This window comes from Mesoplodon mirus (assembly GCF_964341445.2).
Source record: "Mesoplodon mirus genome assembly, chromosome: 10".
Lineage (NCBI taxonomy): Eukaryota > Metazoa > Chordata > Mammalia > Artiodactyla > Ziphiidae > Mesoplodon > Mesoplodon mirus.
The window spans coordinates 70,077,173-70,101,089 of NC_138986.1; the positions used below are offsets into that span (position 1 = coordinate 70,077,173).

The 23,917-nt window shown below is 48.9% G+C and overlaps 1 protein-coding gene across 1 annotated transcript in view; it reads right to left on the bottom strand.

The window, feature by feature from the left end:
* NT5E (5'-nucleotidase ecto) overlaps window positions 1-21,165 on the bottom strand; it is a 45,481-nt gene extending 24,316 nt beyond the window's left edge. Inside the window, exons 1-3 of the mRNA XM_082634298.1 lie at window positions 20,712-21,165; window positions 5,765-5,987; window positions 580-768 (exon numbers count right to left, since the gene is read on the bottom strand). Of these exons, the coding sequence (XP_082490424.1) occupies window positions 580-768; window positions 5,765-5,987; window positions 20,712-21,050 (751 nt within the window). The 5' untranslated portion in view covers window positions 21,051-21,165. The remainder of the gene's footprint in view (window positions 1-579; window positions 769-5,764; window positions 5,988-20,711) is intronic.
* Window positions 21,166-23,917: the final 2,752 nt, after the last annotated feature.

Genomic DNA, 23,917 nt, shown 5'->3' on the forward strand with positions numbered 1-23,917 from the left:
TATTCAGCCATCAAAAAGAATGGAATAATGCCAATTGCAGCAACATGGATGGACCTAGAGATTATAATACTAAGTGAAGCAAGTCAGACAGAGAAAGACAAATATCATATGATATCACTCATATGTGGAATCTAATTTAAAATGATATAAATGTGCTTATTTACAAAACAGAAATAGACTCACAGACATGGAAAACAAACTTATGGTTACCAAAGGGGAAAGCAGGGGAGGGACAAATTCAGAGTTTGCGATTAAAATACACACTACTACGTATAAAATAGATAACCAACAAGGACCTACTGAATAGCACAGGGAACTCTACTCAGTATCTTGTAATAACCTATAATGGAAAAGAATCTAAAAAAGAAAGTACATATACATATAACTGAATCACTCTGCTGTAAACCTGAAACTAACACAACCTTGTAAAACTGTATTTCAATAAAATTTTTTAAAAAATCTCTTTGAGTAAGATTTATACATGTTACCACTCAGTGTGCATCACCTATGTACATTATTACATGCATACATTATACTATATATGTAACGTATATTATCTAGCCCTCCCGCTGCCATTACCTGTGTAAAGAAACGTGTTGGAATGTCCTCCCACCACTACGTCCACGCCCTTCACTTTCTGAGCGATGAGTTTATCCATTTCAAAACCAGAATGTCCCAGGGCAATAATTTTGTTCACATTTAGAGTTTTTAGCTTATCTACTTCAGGTTGCAATGCAGCGATTTCATCTTCAAATACTAAATTCGTTCCTAAGGAAGAAAATAAATATGGACATTTATTGACAACAATTTTTATTATATTGCTTATTGTACAAGCATACCAAATAAAAACACCTTAATCTCCTAAAGCTCTTAAATTACTAAGACCAAAACTTACTTATACATTCAGTATAAAATCTCTACAAAGCCAATAAAAATTCACATCAATATGCTCAGCTGCATTCGCTTAATGTTGCATTGGTTTAAGGTTGTGGATGATATTATGCTGCTGAAATTCCGACAGTGAGGAGGCTTCAGATTTGGAATCTCTCTATTTTTTTACATCTATTTGTGTATTTAGACTTCCATCAGGCCAGTGCAGAGCGTGGCTGAGCACATAAGCAGGATGGGCTGTATCTATGCCAAGTCACTATGCTGCACACCTTAAACCCATACAGGTGCTGGATGTCAATCATATCTCAATAAAACTGAAAAAAACCAACCAGATTAGCTACTCTACGGCTTTGTTTGCAAGTTCAACATAATCAGTCTTCACACTTGAAACTCTGTCAGCAATTAGCCCTTGAATGCCAATCGTACGACAGCATTGACAACTCTGTCTTGTCCACTGGCTAAGGCCAGCATTAGAGCATCACGGAGCTCTGATTAGACGGCAGCAGGCGGGGGGTGTCTCATCCAAGGACTGCCGGCCCTGGGAGCGTGCGCATCCTTCCCTGGAGGCTCGCCCCGCACGCAGTGGGAGCGGAAGCTTGCCCGCTGGTGCACCTGGTGAGTGTGGGTGTGACTGCCCAGCTGGGCGCTCTGTGTGTCGCAGGCATGTGCTACCCCTGTGGCCAAACCCCAGCGCGGCTAGAGGGCTTATGGCTCTGACTGGCACACAGGTGACTGCAAACACAGACACGCTGCCCTGAAGTCACATCCGGCTGCCTGTGACTCGGGATCCTCTAGAGGATCCAGATTCCCTTATGCAAATATCTCAGAACCATCTCTCAAATGAAAATGCCGAAACATGAATCAGTCTCATAACAACCTTTCGAAACCCAGGAGTCTGCCACCTCCAGTGTGAAAAGTATTCAACTCTCTAAGGAGCTACAGGACTGTTAAACTCATCCCTCATGATGCCGTGGGGTTTGGGGGTCTCCGTGTGCTCCCGTGGGGAGCTCTGGAGTCTCTCGAATCGGTCAAGCCAACACGTGCCAATGAGCACATAAAATAAACAGCATGGCTGATGGCAAAGCCGGGGGCATCCCAGACGGACGGCCTGAAAACGAGAGGCTCACAGATGTGGGGTGGGACCCGCAGTGCTGTCAGTAACTCACAGGCAACATTTAAAAACCAAGAGGTGATGTTTGCAGGGCAGAAATAGAGACACAGACGTAGAGAACAAACGTATGGACACCAAGCGGGGGAAAGGGAGGGTGGGATGAACTGGGAGGTTGGGATTGACATATATACACTAACATGCATAAAACAGATAACTAATGAGAACCTGCTGTATAGCACAGGGAACTCTACTTAATGCCCCGTGGTGACCTAAACGGGAAGGAAATCCGAAAAAGAGGGGATATATGTATACATAGAGCTGATTCATTTTGCTGTACAGCAGAAACTAACACAACATTGTAAAGCAACTATACTCCAACTAAAAAAAAAAAGAAACCATCTCTCCAATCCTACTTTACTTTTAAAAAGTAAATAACTATTGATTTTTTTCAAAAAAAATCAAGAGGTGTAACAGCTTGGCCACCACTGTCTGCCATGAGGCCATCAAGAATAATCTGCTTCTTGCCTGTCACCCCAAGAAGCTCAGGGCTCCCAGGTCACCCTCAGTGCCATGTCACCACCTCTGTGAGCTGCTCATTGAGTCTCTCCTTAAAACGACAAGGTGCGCTCACCCCTATGCCCCACTTGCCACCCCGTCTCCTGCTTAATTTCTCTCTATATCATTTATTACCTTCTGATGTACCAAAGAGTTTCCTCATTTATTTCTTCTCCCACTAAACCTGAAGCTCCAGTGGGCAGGGTTTTTTTTTGGGGTATCTCTGATGCCTAGAACAGTGCCTGGCACAGAGGCAAGCTCTCAGGGGAATGAAAACTGAATAAATGTTTGCTGAGACTTTCCGCCAACGCTACCGTCCTCTACTTCAGTGTGGCTGGCAAGAAGAAAGAAAAAAGTTGAGCGAAAGGCCTCTGAGGACAAAGGCATGTATTCTCCTAACACATCAGAAACCTCACAGCATCGGTCATCTCACATACAGAAAGCATGGGATATATTTCAGGATATCATGAGGGGAGTGAGAGGAAGTCCATTATCTAGCTAAAATAAATTAAATGTGCTAGAAATACAAATTATGCCTGTGGGTCACCAGCACGGGATCAATGAGGCTGGGTTTGGGGTCAGAGATCCGTAGGGGGAGCCGGGCTGCTGGGACTGTGGTCTTGGGAGAAGCAAGTGTCCTTCTGCACCCCTGCCCAGCTCCTGCTCTGGCCCCTGCATGGTGCAGCCTTTCTCTCCTGAGAGCTGCTGGGAAGAGCATGGCCCCTTCGGAGCCCGTCTGCTGTAACCTGGTGAAGAACTAAGACGGGGCGCTGTCAGAGTCCCAGACAGGGTGGCCTGAGTTCTGGAGCCCTGTCTCTCCAACACCCCACTCCCCGTCTATCTTTTTATTGGTGACTATTAAAAAAATTTTTTTAAAGTCCTTATTGAATTGGTTACCATCCTGCTTCTGTTTTATGTTTTGGTTTTTTGGCTGCGAGGCACGTGGGATCTTAACTCCCCGATCAGGGATCGAACCTGCACCCCTTGCATTGGAAGGCAGAGGCTTAACCACTGGACCACCAGGGAAGTCCCTTTATTGGTGACTATTAAAGAAGGGGTAATCCTTTTCTCCAAATCACGCTCCTCAGCCTGACAATCCAGTCCCCACCACCCTCCCCTTTCTAGCTTTCTCTGCTTAGAACCCATGTTCCAGAAAACGGAACACCCAGCCACTTTGGGATTGTGGTCCCACACTTGCCTGCTGTCACGGGTTCATTCCAGCCACTTTCACTGGGAACCTCCCCTGTGCTGGCCCCCAGCAGGTCCCTGTCCTCAGGAGCTTGTGTCCTAGCAGGTGACTCTGACCTCACTCCTGGAATGCCTTTTGCCCCAGTTGCTTCGCACACCCTGGAGGGGCCAAGCAAGGTCTTCATCGTGTCTACCTCACCCCCGAGCTGGCCATCACGTCCTTTGCTCACCGGAAGCCCTCCCTCTCCCTCCCTGACTTTGTTTATGACTCTCCTCTGGCGTTAATTACATGCCGCCTTAAATGAACTCAAAACCCCCTGGGTGGAATAGACATTATGGAGACACATAATTATTCAGTTATTCAACACGTCCACATCTTTAGCCCAAGATCCTCAGCTGGCCACTCTACTGGGTTCCAGATTTTCACTGAAAGGAGACCCAGCTCTGTCCTCAGGCTGCTCCAGTCATGCAGGAAGCCCAGAGCAAGGACAAATGTGACGAGGGGGAGGTGTTTTCTGGGGGTGACGGGGACCCAACAGTAGAAGCGTCCCACCCGAGGGCGCCCTGCGGCAACTGGGCCACATTACTCCAGCCCCACCCATGTCGGTGATTGGTTCACTCTGTAATCGCCACCCTGGCCTCTTGGCAGGAAAGCCCCAGGTGGTTCAGAGAGGCAGCAACCGCTGAGCCCCGGGGAAGGTCTGATCAGCCCGCACAGCGATGTCTGCAGGGGTGGGGAGACGAAGAGGTCAGGCCGGGTGGTGGCCAGGCCCCTCCCGTGGGACCACATCCCTTTGAGGCAGAAAAGCACTCCTAAAACACTTCAAAAGCCAGTGCCTCAGCAGAAGCTAACACACCAGTGTAAAGCAATTATACTCCAATAAAGATATTAAAAAAAAAAAAGAAAAAAAGCCAGTGACTCATCACGTCCGTGGCTGCCCTCTGTGGCTGCACAATGACCTCAGCAACGGCTGGTGACCGTGTGCAAAGGCTTGGTCACCGTGGGATAGACGTCCACGTGCCGCCTGGGGTGCCTGCAAAGCCCCAGGTCCCCAGCCGTGGAGAGCGGCCCGGACCTGCCTCCGAGCCCTGCAGGAGTCTCTGGCCCCCAGAGCCGCTCAGGGCCAACCGTTGACCTTTTCGTGGTTTCCGATGGCCTGCAACTAGTTTAAACAGCAGCAACAAACATGTGACTTTTCTAATTGTTAACTAGATGTCCTTGATCAGTTCATTCTTAACGAAAACCCTTACTTCCCTTTTTTCTTCAAATGCGGAAAGAACACTGATTTGGATAATTTAGAAAAAAACATTTTTGTTTTTACTGCCAAAGTGCTCCTCTAAAAGTGGCTCAAAAAAGTTTTCTGAATGGTCTTAGGGTTATACATATATGTGTGTGTGTGTGTGTGTGTGTGTAGATATAGCAGATATATATACATATATATATCTCCTGTATGATACACACACACACACACACACACACACACACACACACACGACCATTCAAAAATGTATATATATTTCCCAGAAAGCCAGATACAACAGTCATTAAAACTGCAAGAGATAAATAACTAAAAACGGAGAAAGCAAAGTTAATTGGACATGTAATAATCATATTAGAAAAGGAAAGATGAGGTAAATTGAGGTAAAACCCTGGCTCTGGGCTCCCTGCCACCACAGGAAGAAGGGTGTGAGTCACGTGGCTCTCATCCTCCAGTGAGTGACTCTGTACCGTTCAGCACTGGATATCAACGGCCCTCTCGTCCAGTTCTGAATGCACTGAATGAAACAAAGATACTGTTTATGTCAACAAAGAAGTTCATTGAGCAGGAGGGCGAATGTCTGTAAGAAGTAACTTAGAGCAACTGGAAGCCACTGGACTGGTTTTTCAGTGTCATCCTAAGAACACACATGTCCAATACCACACGTTCCTACTTTAACCAAGGGTCCAGAAAAATAATGCCAAGCTCTGATTTAGTGCCTCTATTTTTAAGCAACAGGTGCTGTAAAAGAAGAAAATACCTGGATTGGAGAGAAAAGGGGTTTCTTTTGAAGTGTATCCAACAATCCCTACAACGTCATCACCAACAGGAAGAATTTTATATGGCGCATAAAGTCCTGATATTTGAGATGCCAGCGGCCCCTTGGCTTTAATGTTTGCACTCAGAATTGGAAATTTGGCCGCTTTGAGGAGTGGATCAATCAGGCCTTCTACACCATTATCAAATTCGTGATTTCCCAGTGCCTGGTAGAAAGGGAAAAGAGAAAAAGAATCAGGTACTCTGGAATTGCCAGTAAAAGCATACTTTAAAGAACATTACCTTGGGGAATTCCCTGGCGGTCCAGTGGTTAGGACTCCATGCTTTCACTGCTGAGGATGAGGGTTCAATCCCTGGTCGGGGAACTACGACCCTGCGAGCCACGCAGTGTGGCCAAAAAACAGTTACCCTGGCACAGGGCTCCCAAACCTGGCAGAGCCCTAGGAAGCCGACTGCATGACCGCTGTCCTTCTCAGGCTCAGAGACTTTATTCTGGGGCCCTGGGGTTGGGCCCAGGGGCAACCAGGTCATCAGGCTGGTTTGAAAACTGCTCCCCAGGGCCCGCACCACCTGCTGAAGGTAGCATCAACGTGCGTAGGAGTCACGTAGAGACCTGACTGGGCGTCCACTGTCCTGCCACTCCCAGATCTGGGACAGCTCAAGAGTCTGTATGGGCTCAGAGCCAGGGCTTTGGGAGGAGCTGGCACGCTTTAACACAACCCTTGTTCCCACCTGCTTCCCTCGCTTCCTTTCCTCACTGTTCTGGGACTGGCTATAGGGAGCAAAATGACCACTTTGACGTCTGGCAGCTTCCCCTGGGGTGATGCTGACGAAACACAACCTGCCAGCCACCTCCTCAAAGGCCTTCCGCCCCCTTGTCCGTGGGCCTCCTGGGAGAAGCCCACCTCCTGGGGGCACGCACCCACCTGCTCTGGCTGCCAAGGCTGATTTGCTAACTTAGTACTTAAACCAGTGAGTTTCAAACTTTCTCAACACCACACCCGATTTTGCTCCACTTTGAGGGTCATCTGGGAACAGGCCTGGAAGTGCTGGTGGGTGACCCCTCTGTCTAAATGAACACCCCCCCCCATATTCTCTTACTGCCCCGCGCTTCTCCCTCCTGCAGGCTCCCCTCCGCAGCGGTGCGCTCTGCATGCCCGTGGGGTCCTCCCCGCGTGGAGGGCTCCCTGAGCCACTGCGTCCCGCCACCTCCACCCTGCTCAGCCCTGGAGCCCCTCACCTGCCTGGCAGGTGCCCCCCAGGTGCCTGGGCTCAAAGGGCCATGTGCGTCGTGTCGTCACGTGCACTGTGTGTCCACGGAGAAAGCAGCACAGCGTCTTCACGTTCCCATGTGCCTGTCTCCCCGACCAAACTCAGAATTTCTGAACTTGCCTTTTCCCCCGTCTCTGAGTATCTGCTCATTTCTACTTCTTCCTCTTACCTAATTGCTTCCCTCCTAAAGGCTGACCGAGTTAAAGGTTCTCCCAGTCTTTGGTAATGGCCTTTTTCTCTTCTATTCTTAGAACATTATGGTTCTTTCCTATGGTGAAATAAGTCTGCCTGATGAGGTTACAATAACTATCTTGCTTAGCTGTAAAGTTTTTTTAAAAAGTGAATGTTCCTACAGCTCTTCACGAGAGATTATCCAATAAGTCAGCCGCCTTACACTTCACCATTATATCGCTAGCACTCAGCAACAGCTGAAGTTAACAGTTTTCCTTTATTTGTCTCGCTTGGTGTCTCCTCCTTGGACTTGAGCATAATGCCCTGAAAGTGGTGACCTTGGCTGCCTTTTCCCCTCTCTGCCCTGCGGGGAGAGGAGCCCTGATCCGGGTGCTTGGAGCGGTGCACGAGTGCCTGAATGATCTCCCTGGCGCTCACACCTTCCACTCCAAACTGAACACCTGCTGCCCTGTCTTTTCTCCTGACTCTGCATCTGTCCGTCCGGCTGCCACGTGGACATTGCCCTCCAGGGTCTCACAGGCACCCCAAGCTCACCCGGTTCAAAGCCCCTGCCTCGGGCTTCCCTGGTGGCGCAGGGGTTGAGAGTCCGCCTGCTCATGCAGGGGACACGGGTTCGTGCCCCGGTCCGGGAGGATCCCACATGCCGTGGAGCGGCTGGGCCCGTGAGCCATGGCCGCTGAGCCTGCGCGTCCGGAGCCTGTGCTCCGCAACGGGAGAGGCCACAACAGTGAGAGGCCCGCGTACCACAAAAAAAAAAAAAAAAAAAAAAAAAAAAGCCCCTGCCTCTGGGATTCCCATCTTGGTCCAGGTGCCACCATCTCCCAAGTCAGTACAGCCAGAAGCCCCGGGGCAGCTGAATCCCTCCCCCTCCCCGCCTCTCCCACACCTCCCAGCAGCATCCCTCCCCTTTGGCTAAATGCTCCGGTTCAGCCCACCCCATTGCTCCCACCTGCCTGCGCCCTGGCCACTCCTCTGGGAACGTCAACAGCTTCCCAGCCGGGCCTCCAGCTGCCAGCATCGCCTCCTCTGAACCATCCTGCATGCATCTTGCTGCCAGAATCACCTTTCTAAAATGCAAATCTGAACTTGTCGGTCCAACCTTAAGGTCCCACAGAGGCTCCCCACTGCCTTTGTGATGAAGTTCAATGTCCTGAGCCTCTGAGGCCTGGTCTCGCCTCCCCCTCCAGCCTCCCCGACACCCACCCCCAGGCAGCAGTCAGCCCTGGCGCCATCACTAACGAGCGGTGATTCAGGCACATCTCTAAACTGCAGCTTCCTCCGGAAGAGCAGTCAATGAATAAAACAAAAGTCATGACGAAAATGAGCCGGCATTTACTACGCACTCGCCACACACCATGCAAGGTGAGTTTGCAGAGCAAACCTGGTTTCGTGCTGTGACGCTGGTATTATTACTACCCTCATGTTACAGAGGAGAACAACTGAGCTCTACAGACATTAAATCAATCGTTCAAGGTCACACGATTAGTAAGCGGTGGAGCTGGGACCAGAGCCACTTCTGTTTGACTCCAGCCTTCTTCACCTCTATGCTTGGAGGTAATGGGTTTCGCATAAGGCCTAGTACAGAGTGGGCACTCGAAATAAAATCCTGACTACGCGTACTTCTCCATGTTCTCACTGATCCTTGTTCCTCTGTATATGACAGATGAAAGATGATCGACTGATACATAGATAAGGAGACAGAACATCCCTTTCCCATGCCAGGCCTTTACTACCTTATTCAACTAATGGCCTTAGCTCCTGAAGTCTGACGGTCCTTCTGGAAGAAAGACTTCCCAAAACCCTCATGGTCCTCCCTGAGTTAGCTGTCCTTCTCTGCTCCGAAGGTCCCCTCAGGCAGCCCTAGCAGACCCCACAGCTGCCCACGGAGTCCCCGTATCACCCAGCACAGTCCCTGAAGCAGGGCATGAATAAACGAATGAGCAGAAAAATCTCCATCACATGGTCTTCTCCTACACACAGCTGACTCTTCCTACAAAAGTCAAGGCAGGAGGTGCTCCACGCAGTTGCCTGGGAGTGACCTGGTGCTCACTGCCCTCTCTCCCACCTTCCCCATGGCTCCCCGCTGCCCCTTATCTGGCCATCGACCTCCAGCAGGACACTTACCCTCAGTAAGCCAGTGAAGGAGACGCTTGTGAGGATGCGCGTGATCCCAGGTGTTGGGAAAGAGTCTCCACAACCTCCGAGAAACCCCTGGAGAAGCACTGCAACACCCGGGCGACCCTCCCTTCCTGTCACGACCCACCAACCACCAAGCCCCATTGCTCCTGCACCGCCCCCTGCCAGGGCTCCCCTCCTCTCTGCGCCCCCAATGCTCCACTCTGCCTCATCGCTCTTCACCCACGCCTTTCCGGAGTCTCCGAGCCGGTCTCTGGTCGCCAGGCTCACACACCTCTCGACCACAGCCCACGGGCCCCCAGAATGCGCGTCCCCAATACCTACCCGACCGCTTCTAGCCCTGGTGTGAGTCTCTGCGAGGCTCCCCACTGCTCACCGAAATCCCAGTCCTGCCTCCTGGGACGCTGTATGAGCGAGCCCCTCCCTGATCTCCCTGAGCTGTCGCGTTTTTTCTGCCAGACCAGGTGCCCTCAGTTCCAGGAACGCTAATCCACCTGCACGCAATGAGCTGCCTTAGATGCAGCTCAAGTGTGAGCTGCGTGAGAAGCCTTCCGTGGCGCCATGACCGCAGACAGCCCTCCTGCCACATCCGTCACACCTCGCTGCCACTGTCTGTTCACACATCTTTCTCCCGGAGGCAGGAGTGGTGTCGACTGTCCCAGTGTCCTTGGTGATGCCAGATGAGCGCCTGGCACCAGCGCCCAGCAGGTGTTTACTGAACGGATAGTAAAACCACCTGCTTCTTTCAAATGGGCTCCATTTTCACCTATGATTTGGTAAGTGAGTCACTGAAACTTTTCAGTAGAAGGCAGGATATAAAAACACTTGGTAAATAGTAGTTAAGTGATATTGAGAGGTAAAACAAGAGAAACCAAATTGCTTGGAAGCAGGTGAACCAGACAGTAAGCTTGGAAGCTTAGACAACTGCTTCACAATTCACCGCCTGGTCCTCTTATTTCATTTCCTGTGTATGTGTGTTTTTAAATTAATTAATTAATTTATTTTGGGCTGCGCTGGGTCTTCGTTGCTGTGCGCGGGCTTTCTCTAGTTGCGGTGAGCGGGGGCTACTCTTCGTTGTGGTGCGCGGGCTTCTCATTGCAGTGGCTTCTCTTGTTGTGGAGCATGGGCTCTAGGCACGTGGGCTTCAGTAGTTGTGGCATACGGGCTCAGTAGTTGTGGCTCACGGGTTCTAGAGCGCAGGTTCAGTAGTTGTGGCTCACGGGCTCTAGGGCGCAGGTTCAGTAGTTGTGGCGCACGGGCTTAGCTGCTCCGCGGCATGTGGGATCCTCCCGGACCAGGGATTGAACCCATGTCCCCTGCATTAGCATGCGGATTCTTTATTTTTCTTTTAACATCTTCATTGGAGTATAATTGTTTTACAATGGTGTCTTAGTTTCTGCTTTATAACAAAGTGAATCAGTTATACGTATACATATGTTCCCATATCTCTTCCCTCTTGCATCTCCCTCCCTCCCTCCCTCCCTATCCTACCCCTCTAGGTGGTCACAAAGCACCGAGCTGATCTCCCTGTGCTATGTAGCTGCTTCCCACCACTGTGCCACCAGGGAAGTCCCTCCTGTGTTTTAATTTATACTTCCACTAATATCTTATTGGCATTTGTTGGTGAATCGATTTTTAAACAGAGTTTTCTGAACTGTTCAGTGTCTTGTGTGTGCACATGTGAACGTTGTACAGATTTCATGATGGCAGTTGGCAAGAAAATGGAACTTTTTGAAGTTTCTTTCTATTGGGAATCTACCAAGGGGATCAACTCTTTGGTCTATCAAAAGATACCTATAGGGTATCTGAATTAGAAAGGGGACATTTCATAGCCCCAGTTTTGTCTACAAAGGACTGTGAAAATTACCAGTGAATGTGACATGAGGGAATTTCAAGAAAGAGAAAAAAATTTAAAAACAAAAAAGTGACAAAAAGAAATACTAATAGTTAGGACTTTCATGCTACATGGCCAAGCCCTGTTCACACATGAACTTATTCAATTCTTACAATACTATGAGGTAGGTGCTATTATTTGTCCTTTATAGAGATGGGAAAACTAAGGCATGGGGTTTCCACAGCTAGCAAGCGGCAGAGCTGGGGTTTGAACAAATCGAGGCTTTAGCATCCGGGACCTTAACTATTCTGCCAAACTGCTGCTAATACAAGCACCTGTAAACCATGATGTAAAAGAATATAGAAAGAAAAGAACGTATACATACATGTACAACTGAATCCCTTTGCTGTACAGCAGTAATGAACACTACATTGTAAATCAACTATACTTCAATAAAAAATTATAAAGAAATAAAAAATACAGTTATTATATACAGAATGGATAAACAACAAGGTCCTACTATATGGCACAGAGAACTATGTTCAGTATCCTATGAAAAACCATAATGGAAAAAAATATTAAGAAATACAAGTTGGGCTTCCCTGGTGGCACAGTGGTTGAGAGTCCGCCTGCCGATGCAGGGGACGCGGGTTCGTGCCCCAGTCTAGGAGGATCCTACATGCCGCGGAGCGGCTGGGCCCGTGAGCCATGGCCACTGAGCCTGCGCGTCCGGAGCCTGTGCGTCCGGAGCCTGTGCTCCGCAACGGGAGAGGCCACAGCAGTGAGAGGCCTGCGTACCACAAAAAAACCCAAAACAAAACAACAAAACAACAACCAAAAAAACAAGCATCTGGAAGGGATGAGTTTCATTCAACAACCCACTGGTTTCTTCCAGATTTCTACAGTGCCAAGCAACACGGCCCTGGTCCTTGTCCTCAGGAAGCGTAGGGCAGACAGGGAGAGAGCGTGACATAAACACATCCATCCATGCATCCATAAAGCAAGTGGGAACCACAGACGGGGACGTGTGTGAGAGAGCTTGGCAAAGACGCGGGCCCGCCCTGCCAGTTAAGGATGGACAGGGCTCCAAGTGTGCGCTTCATCTGGTCAGGGGAAGCTCCCAGGCAAATGACATCAGCTATATTAACAAATGAGGGGATGAAGACATGAGGGCTGAGATAGTCAAAAATGTTCCAAGTGAAGACAAGAGGCTTAAATCCAGGTGGAAGAGAAATGAAGGAAAGCAGAATTGATTTAAGAGCAGTGCAGGATGCATTACACCAAAGAAAAGAATTTCTGTTTTAATCCGCAGAACTCAATTGGGATAACGTCAAAAAGCCATATGTCAGAGATTTGCAACACATGAATTTAGTTAGTCATTTAGACACTAGCTCATCCCGTCAAGGAGTCTGTGGGAAACCCTATAATTTAAGGGTTAGGTGAGAATCTCGTCTATCACACAACAGGGCTCAGCTGCTAATCTCTCAGGGAGACTCAGCAACAACCGTAAGTGGGGTGGATCACAAGATAGGTCTGGTTTGGGTGGTACATTTCTGGCACTGTGGCCACTTCTGGTGTTGGGTTGCACTCCACACCCCCAGTTTTAGGCCCTGGCAGGTGAATGTGGCATCTGATTGAATAGCAGAAGAGATCCCCGGGCTTAATCCAGCTTACCTGCACCTCAGTGTTTGCTGAATGAATGACTGAACAAACAAGTACTGAACAGACAGCATTTCACATCTGCCATGTACGCTCTCTGTACATGCAAAATACCCATACCATTATTACCTTTAGAATCACCTGCTCAACTAATTGGGTTCCAGGCAGGTTTAACTACATCTCGGAGGAGCTAGAAGGCTCCAGCTAATGTTTGGATTCTATATAGAACCAACTATTCAGGTGAGGGAAGAGAAATGTCAAGAGGATGTTCAAGTTCTGGTTACACAGCTGAAGAACACAGCTAGGGAGGGAGCTTACACAGCATTCAGAGGTATCTGTGAGTGAAGTGGGGAAAGCTGTCAATCTGCTGTGGGATTTGTTTGGTTCCTTCCCCTTTTCAGTTAAGAAAACACAGATGGCTAGGACAAGATGAGCTAAGAAGCTGCCTTTGCTTCCTCGTCTCCGTGCCTGAGGCTGGTCTCACCCAGCCCAGCTCTGGTGTGGAAACTCAGACTGGAACAGAGGAAGCATAAGGTCCAGGACCACAGCCACAGGACACGGTCGGGGGGGGGGTGACTGTTCACATCACTGAGGCCTGAGGATCCACAACCCACTAGACACGCACAACTTCTGAGGTCTGAGCTCTAGGAAAAACTACCAACTTTCTTTGCTTTTAAAAAGAGAACAACAAAACCCCCACTGCCATTAGATATCTCATTCAAGCTTCCCAAACCAGCAAGGCTAAGTGGTTAAGAAGGGCTCAGATGGGCATGGTCCCCTCCACTGAACAGTAAGTTTCACCCTGGCAGGGCTTATTCACTGCCTGAAGCACTTAGCTCAGAGCCCGGCACAGGCTAGTGCCTAGTGAATATTTGTGGACTGAATGAATAAAAGAACCTCACAGACAACAGGCTTGAACCTGGGCTCATCATCCTCCCATTTTGGCCACCACTTTCTATGACGAAGGAGGTAACCCTCCATCCAAAATCCTGGGAACCTGTTTGTCTGGAAGCAGTGGCCACCTGCAGGTACCTGGGAGAAGGCCCAAGCCATCCTCCACAAGGGAACAGCTGCCATGAAAGGGACTGTGAAGGGAGAATAAGAACGTTGTCAGGCCAACTTAGACTTGGGCGTAAAATGCAGTCCCAGCACAGACCGAGCTATGTTGGCAGATTAGAAGCAAGACAGACGGCCGGGCAAGGGCTGAGGTGCTGAGAAAGCACATGGGCAGCCCACCCTCTCCAAATGCCCTGTTTCACAGAGGAGGAATCTGCTGCCCAAACCCACACAGATAATGACCTGCAAAAGCCAAGAAGTAAAACCCGGGTGTCCTGAGGTCCTGTCCAGATCTCTTTCCACCGCTTCTGTCTGCCACAGCCCTACAGGGCACAAGCATGTCCAGTAAGCTCAGGAAACGCCTTTAGCTGGAAATAACAGGCTTCAGCTATCAGGGAGTAAGCTTACTACACCTCTGCACTCCTGAGGTGTAGTGTTAAACACTGCTGACTCTCCCTGTGTCCGCGGCTTGAACCCCCTTAGTCATCTTTTGATTATAACGTCTCCTGAGCCACTCCTGCCAACAGAAGGTGACCGTGGCCAGCACTGTGCAAAGAACTTTCCATGCATTATCATCTCCTTTAAAGCCCACAGCAATCTATGGGGGGAAGACCGCCATCATACCCACCTTACTCCTGCGGAAAGGAAGGCTCCACGAGATCCAAGAACCTGCTCACAGCCCATGGATTTTAAGTGGTAGAAAGGGGACCTGATCCCAGACAGTCACCTCGAGTTCACCCTCGCAGTCCTGTGCCACGCTGCCTGCCTACTGAAACTGGTCCCGGTGGCTTCAGCCTTTCTTTCCCCGTCACCATAGTTCCGAACGAGAGTCCCCCTAAAACCGAGTTCCCTTACTGAGTTTATGATTAATCTCTCTGTTCAAAACTTTATTCCCTTTCTTGTCCCCTCTGACCTCAACCACGTGCTAACTGAACAGTAATCAACCAGAGTCAGAGGAGGAAGATCGCCTGCTGTAGATTTCATCATTAAGGTACAAACTCAGCTTGTTCTCCTAGTTAAGGCCCTGGAGCCATGGACCACATGGCCAGAGAATCATAAACTGGAGACATCCTGACTCCAGAAACTGATTAAGAAATGTCACAAGACAATGATTAATCCCAGCTTCTTTGTTCATCCCCTTTAAAAACACCCCTAACTCAAAAGTCTAAGCTGGAGTGGATCTGAGGCTCACCTCCCACTCCCTTGCTTGGCGCCCTGCAATAAATCCTGCCTTTCACGCAAACTCTCGCTGTCAGAGTTTGGCTTTCTGCGCCGAGGGCACATGAGCACTTTGCCCGGTTGCATTCAGGCCCCGTCATCTCCCACCTAGACCACTGCCCAGCCCCTTCTCCCCGCCTCTTCTCTGGTATCTTCGCCCTCCCATCCATTTCTGCTCATCTTCCAAAACTAGGATTTCCTCCTGTTGTCGGGAGGTGTCTTCTCACATCAACCAGTTCTCTAGTTCTCTGCGGTTGCCAACTGGGTGTCCACCAATTCAATTCCACTTTGACACTGTCTGCCTGGAGTGAGCATCAGATCACAAATCCCGGGCTCAGAGCCACAGGCCTGCCCCTCCAGATGCCAGCTGCAAGTCTTGGGACACTTGTACTTCGGACCCATCAGCTATAAATCAGGGATTCCCACAGCCCCTCCACAGGCTTGATAATTTGCTAGAACCACTCACAGAACGCAGGCAAATGCTTTGGTTACTGTTACTGGTGTATTTTAAAGGATACAACTCAGGAACAGCCAAATGGAAGACTTGCATGGTACAAGATGTACAAGTAGAGGGGTGCACATGGCCTCTTGGAGCACACCACCCTCTGGGCACCTCAATCTGTTCACCATTTAGGAGTTTTTATGGAGGTTTCATCACACTGACATGATTGATTAAATCACTGACAACTGGTGATTAGTTCAATCTCCAGGCCCCCTCCCCTCCCCAGAGGTTGCAAGTTCCCACCCTCTAATCCTGGCTCGGTCTTTCTGGCCACCAGCCCTCATTCTGAAGTTGCCTAGGGGTTCCCAGCTATCAATCACCTCATTAGCATACAAAGGACACTCATCACTCATCCCCAAGTGTTTGGGGAGCTATGTGCCAGGAACTGCAGACAAAGACAAAATGTTTATTTTTTATTAACCACAGTCCCTCTACTCAGAAACCTCCAGTGGCTCCCCATGACAACAGAGGAGAGCCCACACTTTTCAGGGTGGCCTGTAAACCGTACACAATCTCATCTCCCCTGATTCCTGCCACCTTGCTCTGGTCCAGGCTGATCCATCGTGCAGATTCCTGCCTCTGCACCTATGCCTCATCCTCCTGCCGCTTCACTAAATCAAAATGGAATCAAGGGACTTCCCTGGTGGTCCAGTGATAAAGAATCTGCTTTCCAATGCAGGGGTAGCGGGTTGGGTTCGATCCCTGGGCAGGGAACTAAGATCCCACATGCCGCGGGGCAATGAAGCCTGTACACCACAACTTCTGAGCCTGCACGCCTCAACTAGAGAGCCTGTGTGCCACAAACTACAGAGTCCATGCACCCTGGAGCCCGTGCGCCACAACTAGAGAGAGAAATCCCGCACGCCACAACTAGAGAGAAGCCTGCGCACCGTAACAAAGACCCTACGCAGCCAAAAAAAAATTTTTTTTAAAGAAAATAGAGAGAAGCTCGCGTGGGGCAATGAAGACCCAACACAGCCAAAAATAAATAAATAAACAATAAATAAATAAATAAATAAAATTTAAGAAAATGGAATCAAAACATTTCTTAGGACGCCATTGGTTTAGAGATGTGAGGAACCTCAGATTTTGCAGATGAGGAACTGATGACACAGACTGCTGAATGGCATAGCCCCAGATTATAGATTCATTATCTCTCAAAGGCAGAGAGAATGGTACCCATCTCTGAATTCCAGGGATGAGCGCTGGGGATGACAAGCTCCAAATGAACAGAGTCTTGTGTAAACTTTCAAAAGCACAAACCACACACACACACACACACACACACACACACACATACAAAACAAAAATTAATTTGATTATACCAAGTGGAGGATTTCTGTTCAATGAAAAGACACTACGGACAAAATTACTAAACCTAAATAGAAGATATTTGCAATGTCTAAAATTGATTACAGATCAACACTTAGAATTCCTGAAAATCAGGAAAAATAGAGCAAACCTAATTTTTAAAAAAAGAGCAAAGTATGTGAACATGCAATTAGGGAAGAGGAAACCCCCAAAGTTAACAAACATATCAAATTCACTAGTTATTAGAAAAATACAAGATCAAACAATGAGATGTCATTTTATACCTCCTGGAAAGCTGGAGAATGATGCAAAGCGGGGGTAGGGATGAGGGGGTCACAGCTGCGTGGGGGTGGCTGTGGTGAGTACAGGGCTCCAGGAAAGCAATCTGGCGGTCCTTACAGTGCAGTCCCTGTGGCCAGCAATTCTGCCCTTGGGTGTGGATCCCAAAGAAATCCTCACAGGCGGGACCTGCAGGAGGCTGTTCGGGGCAGCACATTTGTGGAACTGCAGCATGATGTGTGCGATCTCCAAACCCATCATGGGGGAGCAGATGGTAAAACGTGTGGAGGTCTCCATGGAGCACGATGCACAGGGTACGTATGGGGTAGATACAGAGTGATACCACTCAATGAGGAAACATGAAGAATAGCTCAGTCCAAAAAAAAAGAATAATCAAACCTCTGGCAAGCCTTGCAAATACAAACTGCTACATGGTGTTACATGATTAGCATTTGAAAATAATTTTTTTAAATAAACATTTTTTTTAAAAGGTTAAAAAAAAAAAAGTTCAGACAATGGGACTTAGAAGAGATGGTGGAGGGGCCAGAGGAGGGTGGTAGGCTGTGCTGGGCAGTCAGAATCAGATAAACTGAGAGCTGAAAACCCAAACCTCCATTCCTCACAACTTTTGCGTTTTTTGGCAGGGCACATGGAGCTAACCTTTACTGAGTACTCTAAGCCAGGAGGGTGCTAGGGAGTTTTACATTTCTTATCTCATGTATCGCTTGCAAAAATCCTACACTGTTGGGTAGGGGTGATCTCTCCTGTCTTGCAGTTGGAAACAGGACGCTCAGAGAAAGCAACGTGCCAAAATCACATGGTGATGCACATCGGATGCACATCTGAGCTGTCTTCCTGTCCCTCTGCCAATACAGCGACACCAACTAGTGACTTGTGACATTCTCCCTCTAGAGTTTTCTGCCTGGCAGCTGGGTCCAGGGGTCTTCCCCAGGCTTGCCCTAGGCTCCAGAGCTATCAGAACCCCCCCCCCCCCAACCACCACAAGCTCTCTCCCTGGGACACATGGGTCCAGAGGTCTAGGGAACTCTTGAGGTTAAGCTAGATTCTAGTAGCTTCCTCTTTGCCCTCCAGACCCACGCATCCTTAGATGTGGCTCCTCGAACCAGGTCCAGTTTCTAGAGAACTGGAGATGCCCCTGCACAACAGTTTTCCACCCTGATCTAAATCTCCAGCTTCCTGGGAGTCAAGATGTAGCGGCAGGTGGGTAGGCGTGGGAGGAACATTAACAGCAGACCAGCGATAAATTCCCTGAGAGCAGTATAAGCAAAATGACAGTGAAAAACCTCTGTAAACCCAGAACACGGCAGAGCTTTGTTAAAGCAGCGCGAGAACTAGGATTTTACGCAGGTCAAATCATGTTTGTCAAACCCCAGAACTGCACAGAGTAAGTCTGATAAGATGCTGTCAGGAACCTGGCTGCTGACCGTCCTCTCCCTCCTTACCTGCTGCCAACATTATATAAGCTGTCTAGTTTTCCTCAGGCCCCAGTCCAATAATTCTTAGTGAAGTTGAAAAGGAAGTAACTCCATCCAATAGAAAGTATTCTAAAAGGTCCCGGTGGTGATGGGCTGTAACTTGCAGCAGACTGCTTCGGCTTTACCCAGCATCCTTCATAAACACTTGATATGATGACTAACACCGTGAGCTTAATTTGACTTAAAGAAAAAACATTATTATTCAGGAAAACTAGGAATTATCCATCTTTTTTTTCACCAAAAAGAGTCTACACAACTGTGGAGAAAAGAGTGTCACAAAAAGAAAAGTTTAGAAAGTTGTGGTTTATACATGAAATCAAAACAAACTTATGTAAGGTTTATTCTTCCTCAGAGGACATGGCAACGTAGGCTAGTAACAGGTCAATTTTATAAATATTCATTCTGCTGTTCCCTTAGGACAAAGCATCACGCGGGTTGAGCTGCGGAGATAAGAACGCTAAGAGGCCACACACGGAATTCTTGAGACCTATGATTCTTTGGTGGAGTCCAGATGCTGGCGAGCTCCCCAGATAAACTCTGGGGCTCAGGGGTCCCTTTGTATTGCTGCTGCTTTGAGCACCCCTGATAACCTTAAAACCAACGATCAGGACGGAGAGGAGAGCTCTCGGTCCTTCTCTCATCTCTCTACAATGAGCTTTCTTGGAAAAAAACCCCCAAACAAAACAACTCTACCCTCTTATCTTTTCCTGTCCTCCTCTCTCCAAGTTCCCGGGGGGGGGGGCGGGAAATGCAGTACTGTGCTTTGCTGACCTCTGTGCTCTTCTGATACAAAGTGTGCCATTAGCCCTCTGTATTCCAGCCTGTATGTACCACACCTCTCCCTGCCTTCCAGATGCACACACATGGACTTCACAGATTTCCCTGGACCCCTGCTCTGTTCTTCTTCTAAAGCTCCTAGGATTTCCTGCCCCCAGTTTCTCCACAGAATCCCTTTACTCTAGGATTTTACACAGGGTTAAACTTGGCGCTGGTTTGACTTAACAGAAGTCATACCTGTTTATTACTGTGTAACTCCTCACTGCTCCTTTTCTAGAATTCAGTCTAACAAATAAGGCACCACCTTTAACAGAGCACTGGGGAACCTGGACTTAAACTCTTGCACACGTTTTAAGAGCCCCTCATCTCTTAAGCGGGACTCTCTTCCTAAATCTCTTCTGCTAAACTGGTTTTACTGAAATCCTTTGAAACCCAGTGTTTTCAGCATTTTGGCCTCCTCTGGAAGTTCCTTTCTTTCTGTGTTTAAACCTCTACAGCAGGGTCTGGTAATAATAAGAACTAACATTTAAAGAGGCCATACTATGTGCCAGGCAATCCTCTGAAGGAGATAGAATTATTACCCCCATATTATAGAGGCCGGAACTGAGGTAGAGAGAAAGTCAATTGCACACAGAAGGTGCCCAGCCTTTTCCCCAAGGCTGCCAGCTTAAATATGCTTAAGCTGCGGGGTCAAAGGGCTCTGGAGTCCATTCTTAACCTGTCTCCCTATTCTGGAGCTGGGTGACCTGGATGATGCACTCAACCTCTTTGACCCTGAGTTAGCTTCACTTCCAGTTATTGGTAAATCGAGATAAAGCATTCTTCGAAAGACCGAGCAGTAAATGAGAGGCTCATGATGAGTCTACCTCGGTCCCAGGCTCTGGATAACTGGGGTCCCACGCACCCCAGCGGAACGCCCTCACTGGCAGGGCTGGGACCCCCTTCTCGAAATGCTCCATCTCACGGTGAGGGTGCAGCAACATCAGTCCGTTTAAGACGAATCGGCCAAGGGACGTCTATGTCTGCGTCCACCTGGCACACTGACGGGGAGTCTCGCTTTCTCCCCACATCGCTCTGCGCCCCGGTCCCAGGCTCGCCACCCGTGCCTAGCCGTCGGCGGCTCCTCCACCCCGGCTTCTCTCTCGGTCTGGGGGCTCTACCCAGGGGGCTCCCGAGCTTCCCGGGCTCGCCGTCTTACCATGGCATCGTAGCCCAAGGCGTTCATGAAGTGCGCCACCTCGGTGCCCTTGTACACGGTGAACCAGATGGTACCCTGGTACTGGTCGCCGGCGTCGAGCAGCAGCACGTGGGGCTCGGCGTGGCGGATCTGGCGCACCTTCGTGGCGAGCCGTGCCACGCCGCCCACGCAGCGGCTGGCGTTGACGCACTTGCTCGAGTCCTCGCTCGTCTGCTCCAGCCGGCTGTGCACGTCGTTGGTGTGCAGTATGGTGAGCTCCCAGCCGCCTGCCGCGGGCCACAGCACCGCGCCAAGCGCGAGCAGCCCCAGCGCTGAGGCGCGTGCGCCTCGGGGACCCATGGCTGCAGCTGCCGGCGAGGGCGCGAGCGCGGTGAGTGCTGGCGAGCCGCGCGGGTGGAGGCGTGCGGTGGCGAGCGCGGCGGGCGCCGGAGTCAAGGGCCCGGGCCGGCGAGCGGGCGGGCGGGCGAGGCGAGGCGAGGCGGGGCCGGGCCTGGGCGGGCTCTCCTGCGGCCCGGAGGCCGGCCCCACGGCCAGGCGCACGCCCGCGCGGTCACCCGATACGACCCCGGCCCGCCGGGCTGCCGGGGCGCGGCTGGCGGCTGGCAGCCGCTCCGGGCGGGAACAGTGGGGAGGTTGTTCCCGCTGGGGACCGGGCACCGACCGCGGTCCCGGCCCGTCCGGGGAGCCTGGGCGCCGGCGGTGGGCTGTTCTTAACGGGGTGCGAGGGAGGAGTTGGAGGGTCCACCCCGCTTCCAGGTCCTCCCTGATTCTCGCCTCTTTAAAGTTTTTCTAAAGAGGCATGTCTTGTTTGTGTGAGTGGGTTTGTTGCTGCGCGAGCTCATCACTTGAAAGAACGAAAGAGGAAAGAGGAAGAGAGGAGGTGGAAAGGAAGAAGGGCGAGACGAGGGAGACAGGGGAGCGCTGCGCTTTTGGGGCCGTGGGAGCCAAAGACGGGTCGTGAGCTGTGACTGCTCCCTTGCCAGTTTAAGGACACACCAAGTCTGCGTTGCTCAGACGTAGAATCTCAGAAGCTAGAAATCATTCTAATCCAGTCGCGCGTTTATGGATGATTATAACCTTAGCGACACAACAGCAGCGGTGCGCGGTAGCTCTTGGAAGCTAAAACGGACCATCCCGAGTAAAAGCAGTAGCTCTGAGGGTGTGATGCTGCCTTCTGTTGCTTTTCTCGGCTTTTTTTTTTTTTTTCTGTCCTATTTTTGAGGTTTTAATGTTTTAAGCATGGTGTGGTGTGTGTGTGTGTGTGTGTGTTTAAGGCAAAACTTCTGGCAAGGAAGGCAATGCTAATAGGAATGCATACAGTAAACAAATCATTATAATCGAGTTTAATACTGCTGCAGAGTTTCCCTCTGTTTAAGAGATTGATTCCTGGGTACAGTTAATAATCGAATTTAGGAAGGGAAGGAGCCCCTACTAGGCGTCCCATTATTTATGCTTTAAAGAACAGCCTATGTTGTCCTCACATTTCTCCAAAATGCATCAAGCCAGTCCTGCTGTATTTTTTAAAGCTTTGGGGAATAAAATATACATAACATAATTTACATTTTAACCATTTTAAATGTGCAGCTGGGTGGCATTAGGTGCATTCACATCGTTGTGCAGCCATCACCACCAGCCATCTCCAGAACTTTTTCATCTTCCCAAACTGAAACTCCATAGACATTAAAAAGTAACTTCCCATTCCCCTCTTCCCTCAGCCCTTGGCAACCACCACTCCACCTTCTGTCTCTATGCATTTGAGTACTCTAGGTATCTCATATAAGTGGAATCAAACAATGTGTCCTTTTGTGACTCATTTCACTTAGTATAGTGGCTCAAACATGGCTGTTCAAGGTTGTAGCATGTGTCAGAACTTTCTTAATTAAGGCTGAATAATAATATTCCATTATATGTATATACCACATTTTGTTTATCCATTCATCCATTGGTGGACATGGGTTGCTTCCACTTTTTGGCTGTTGTGAATAATGCTGTTATGAACGTGGGGTACAATATCTGTTCAAGTCTCTGCTTTCAGTTCTTTTGGGTATACACCCAGCAGTGGAATTGCTGGATCGTAGGTATGGTAGTTCTATGTTTAATTTTTTGAGGAACTGCATACTTTCTTCTATAATGGTTGCCCCATTTTACATTTCCATAAACAACGCACAAGGGCTCCAATTTCTCTACATCCTTGCCAACACTTATTTTCTGCTTTTGCTAATAGCTGTCCTAAAAGGTTTGAAGTAGTATCTCATTGTGGTTTGATTTGCATTTCCTTAATAATGGATGAGGTTGAACATCTTTTCATGTGCTTACTGGCCATTTGTATATCTTACTTGGAGAAATGTCTGTTCAAGTCTTTTGCCTATGTTTTAATAGGATTACTTGCGTTTTTTTTTTGTTGTTGTTGAGTTGTAGCAGTCTTTATATATTCAGGGTGTTAACTCCTTATCAGATATATCGGGGTCCCCAACCCATGGACCAGTACCAGTCCGTGGCCTGTTAGGAACCGGGCCGCACAGCGGGAGGTGAGCAGCAGGCCAGTGAGTGAAGCTTCATCTGTATTTACAGCTGCTCCCCATTGCTCGCATTACTGCCTGAGCTCCGCCTCCTGTCAGCATTATGGTGAGGTGTATAATTATTTCATTATATATTACAATATAATAATAATAGAAATAAAGTGCACAATAAACATAACATGCTTGAATCATCCCACAACCATCCCCCCTGACCCCCACCCCAGTCTGTGGAAAAACTGTCTTCCATGAAACGAGTCCCTGGTGCCAAAAAGGTTGGGGACCGCTGAGATACATGATTTACGAATATTTTCTTCCATTCTGTGGATTGTCTTTTCACTCGGTTGATGCCATTGCTGCACAGATTTTTATATTTTGATGATGTCAGATTTATCTACTTTTTTCTTTTGTTGCCTGTGTTTTTAGTATCATATCCAAGAAATCATTGCCTGACCTGATGTCATGAAGCTTTCTCCCATGTTTTTTTTCTAAGAGTTTTAAAGTTTTAGCTCATAGCTTTAAGTCTTCAATCCATTTTGAGTTTAATTTTTGTTAATGGTGTAAGATGAGTGCAAAGTTGTTCTTTTGCATGTAGATATCCAGTTTTCCCAACACCAGTAGGATGGATATTTGTTTATTTATCATAAGGTATTGGCTCATGGGATATAGCGAAGTCCCACGATCTGCCAT